This window comes from Aplysia californica, unplaced genomic scaffold, assembly GCF_000002075.1.
Source record: "Aplysia californica isolate F4 #8 unplaced genomic scaffold, AplCal3.0 scaffold00975, whole genome shotgun sequence".
NCBI lineage: Eukaryota > Metazoa > Mollusca > Gastropoda > Aplysiida > Aplysiidae > Aplysia > Aplysia californica.
The window spans coordinates 51995-55645 of NW_004798245.1; the positions used below are offsets into that span (position 1 = coordinate 51995).

The 3651-nt window shown below is 44.1% G+C and overlaps 1 protein-coding gene across 1 annotated transcript in view; it reads left to right on the top strand.

Annotated features, from left to right (window-relative positions):
• Window positions 1-1291: 1291 nt before the first annotated feature.
• The window catches only part of LOC106013539 (protein quiver), a gene marked incomplete in the record, with an annotated part of 26670 nt that continues 24310 nt past the window's right edge, over window positions 1292-3651 (top strand). Inside the window, 1 exon segment of the mRNA XM_013089538.2 lies at window positions 1292-1594. Within this exon segment, the coding sequence (XP_012944992.1) occupies window positions 1528-1594 (67 nt within the window).

The window sequence follows — 3651 nt, forward strand, 5'->3', positions numbered from 1 at the left end:
TGACAGTACTAACAGACAGCCGTTGCTGACAGCTTTAATGGTCGTTATTGGCAGTACTAACCGATAGTCTAAAGTGACAGTACTAACAGACAGCCGTTGCTGACAGCTTTAATGGTCTTTAGTGGCAGTACTAACCGATAGTCTTAAGTGACAGTACTAACAGACAGCCGTTGCTGACAGCTTTAATGGTCGTTAGTTGCAGTACTAACCGATAGTCTAAAGTGACAGTACTAACAGACAGCCGTTGCTGACAGCTTTAATGGTCGTTAGTGGCAGTACTAACCGATAGTCTAAAGTGACAGTACTAACAGACAGACGTGCTGACAGCATTGATAGTCATAACTGGCACCACAAGCTGTGGTTACTGACATCAGTAACAGACAGTCGTAACGGGCTGTACCAACTGTCGAACTGACAGTTTAAGGAGGCAGTTGGTGTGTGTGTGTGTGCACAAAGGTCTTATCTCCACTAGAATCATTTTAAAAATCGTGTAGGAATAAAACGTTTCGTTGTTTTTCCTTTAAAGTCTTTAAAGTATCATTTTAAACATACTCCTTTGGTGTGGGGGTTTGAAGAGACTGTTACCCTTATACCCAAAAGGCACCATTTCAAACTTAGACCGTTGGCGCTTAAATGACCAAAATTGTGTCGATAGTGCCGTAAAACATCTATCCAATCAATCAATCAAACTTAGACCAGAAAACATTTATGGTTTTTAACTTATCAGAGGTGGGTGTTCTAGAGCTCTCGTTGGTTTCCACCTAGGCTATCTGAGTTACTCAGATAGCCTAGGTTCCGCCCTCTTGGTACAGACCTATCGGAGGTGGACTTAAAAATTGGAGGCCCCAACACCATTGACCTTACAAGATTGAGTTGAAAGCAGTGCTTTTACCCAAGCGGGTGGTTGGAGGGCGACGCTGGTAGGTTCTACTTCTTCACATTCTCTCTCTTATTTCTGTCTCCCTGTCTGTCTTGCTTTTCCCCCAGCACTGAATAACATTATTATGTCGATGTGCTTCTCTTTACCCAAACAAACAAACAAGCATTTTCCCATACCATGTCTTATCGTACCGCGTATTATTATTATTTTTGTTTGGTCGACCTTTATCTAAAACGCAACCCACCCCCCCCCCCCCCCCATCCCCAAAATACTGTGACGTGAGTGGATACACACATAAAAGTCTTAACGTGAAGGGGAAGAAAAGTGTCAAATCTGGATTGAGAATTATTGGTATTACTGGTAATTTAGACTGCTTCATTTTTTTCTCTCTTTTTTACTTTGTACTTTCCAGGAAGGTCACGATGTGATTGGATCTCTCAGGAACCCCCCATATCGCTGGGACAGTCGTCTACCTCCATGCTCGTGGGTGTGGACGCCAGGATCAACTATCTCTGGATTTGGACGAAACATTCACGATCCACCAATCATTGACCTGTGCTGTGGGGGATTCCCCTTATTTTCCAAGATGGCGCCGGAGTATGCCGGGGTAGAAAACTCTTGCTGACTTGGTAGACAGGAGCATAAGGATGATCGTCCTTGCTATCTCTTTGCTCTTTGTCTTTGGGGTGGTGAGTGGACAGGATGACTATTCTGGTGAGTCCATTAAAATATACATGTATAATTTTATTACTATAAAAGGGAGAGGGGTCGAATGAGCGCATTTGTCATTTCTGTGCTGTTTACCCCCCCCCTCTCTCTCTCTGTCTTTCTCTCTCTCTCCCTCTCCCTCTCCCTCTCCTTCTCCCCATCTCAGGTCTGGTCGTAGGGTGCTGTTGGCAGTCCCTGCTTTTTTTCTTTCCCCCCTGTTGTTTCAGTCTATCTGTCTTTCTATTTCCCCTGGACACGATTACCTTTATTGTGTCAATATGGTTCTTTTTACTCAAACAAACAACTAAATTAACAAACCGTCTGTTGTCAGTTCACCATTGCTACCCCTCCTCCCCCCATACCCCCACTCTCCTAAAGTATGATCGTAGCAGCTGGTGGTTGCCTGATTGATAATAATTTGATATGTGGCAGAGAAAGGCCCAGCGTCCAAATACATCTTCCCTCAACGGTCCTGGCCGGCCATGTCACGTCACTTACAACTGTGCGCATGATGTATCGTCGCTGTTTATCGCATAAAAAATTGAAGTTCGTATTGCTTTTATACTTTTCGGAAGGAGCAACATCCCCCCCCCCTTTTATTTTTCCTAATTTAAAAAAAAAAGAAAGGAAAAAAAAGGAAAGAAAACAGATATTCTTAAGCTCAAAATATCGAGGAGAAGTCACGTAATAATATTGTACATGTATGTCGAAAACATTTACATCGATCAAAGTCAGTGAATTCCAGGGGCCAGCAGTCAGTACACAGCACGATGTCTCTCAATTGTGAGGCAGCGTGGTGAAATCAGGCTCTCGTCAAAATAATCAAAGTGAAGAGACTTGCTTTTTTCTGTTGGTTTGTGAATTTTTATCAAATTTTTGTTTTTTGGCTCAACACCTTTCATGCCCATTAAAGAACTCATTTCTGTGTGGATTTTTCTGAAAAACGTTGATTAAAGGCACAACAAAATGTAAATTTTCAGTTACCACAGACTCTTAAGCTAAGGAAATAACTAATCTTTGGCGGCCATTTTCTCACTAATTTTACCTCTGAAAACAGGTGACCCCCACCTCTTTCATTCACAAATATCTCGCCCAATATTCAAGATAAATGGATGTTTTTTCTTCCAAATAAAGACAACTGAACAAGCTTTACGATGATACCAATAAGTCTACAGGCCCAAAAATTGACGAGAGCCTGATTCCATCACGCTGCCTCACAATTTTAGGCCAAACTATCGATATATCCAGTAATAGTTCTGTTACCAGACTTCAGACTTACGGCATCGATGCAATGTCCATTCAGAGGTAGTGGCCATACATGTACATGAAGTTTTCCTCCAATTCTATCGATTGGGAGTCGCTTAGGAAGGCGCGATATCTCGGACATAAAGGTCATGTGAGAGTCATGCGGACTGGGTCAAGCATATAAGTAAGACTCATGGCATGGTCCGACCGGAGGAGGGGATGAGGGAGGGTGAAGAGGGAGGTGGGGGATTGAGGAGGGAGGTGGGGAGGTGAGGGCATGAGGGTGAGGAGGAGAAAGGTGGGGAGAAAAATGGGGAGGTGGGGAGGGCATGCTGCAGCCGGGGAGTACAGTAGGTACTACTTTTCTCCTTTCTCTCTATTATTTCTGTCTGTCTTCCATGTCCTACCCCCTCCCCCCCCCCCAACCCACCTTTCACTAAATAACGTCACCGGGACAATGTGCTTGTCTTTAGCCAAGACTCTTGCTGCAGGGAGGACTGGCCAGAAGTCATAACGTGTGACATTAATGTTTTATTATTATGTTCCTGGCATGCTCTCTCTGAGAGCTGTTTTTCTTGGCATCTGCACTCGTCCGACTATGCCCCTCCCTCTCCTCACCCCTTCTTTCTCTGTCACCGTCTCTCTCTTTCTCTCTCTCTCTCTCTCTCTCTCTCTCTCTCTCTCTCTCTCTGTGTGTGTGTCTCTCTCTCTCTCTGTCTCTGTCTCCACATTTCCCCATCGGCTGATGAATTTCTCAAACCCTTCACACACATTGGATTTGCCTCAATCAAGCATTCACAACAGGTGGGTGCGTTTGT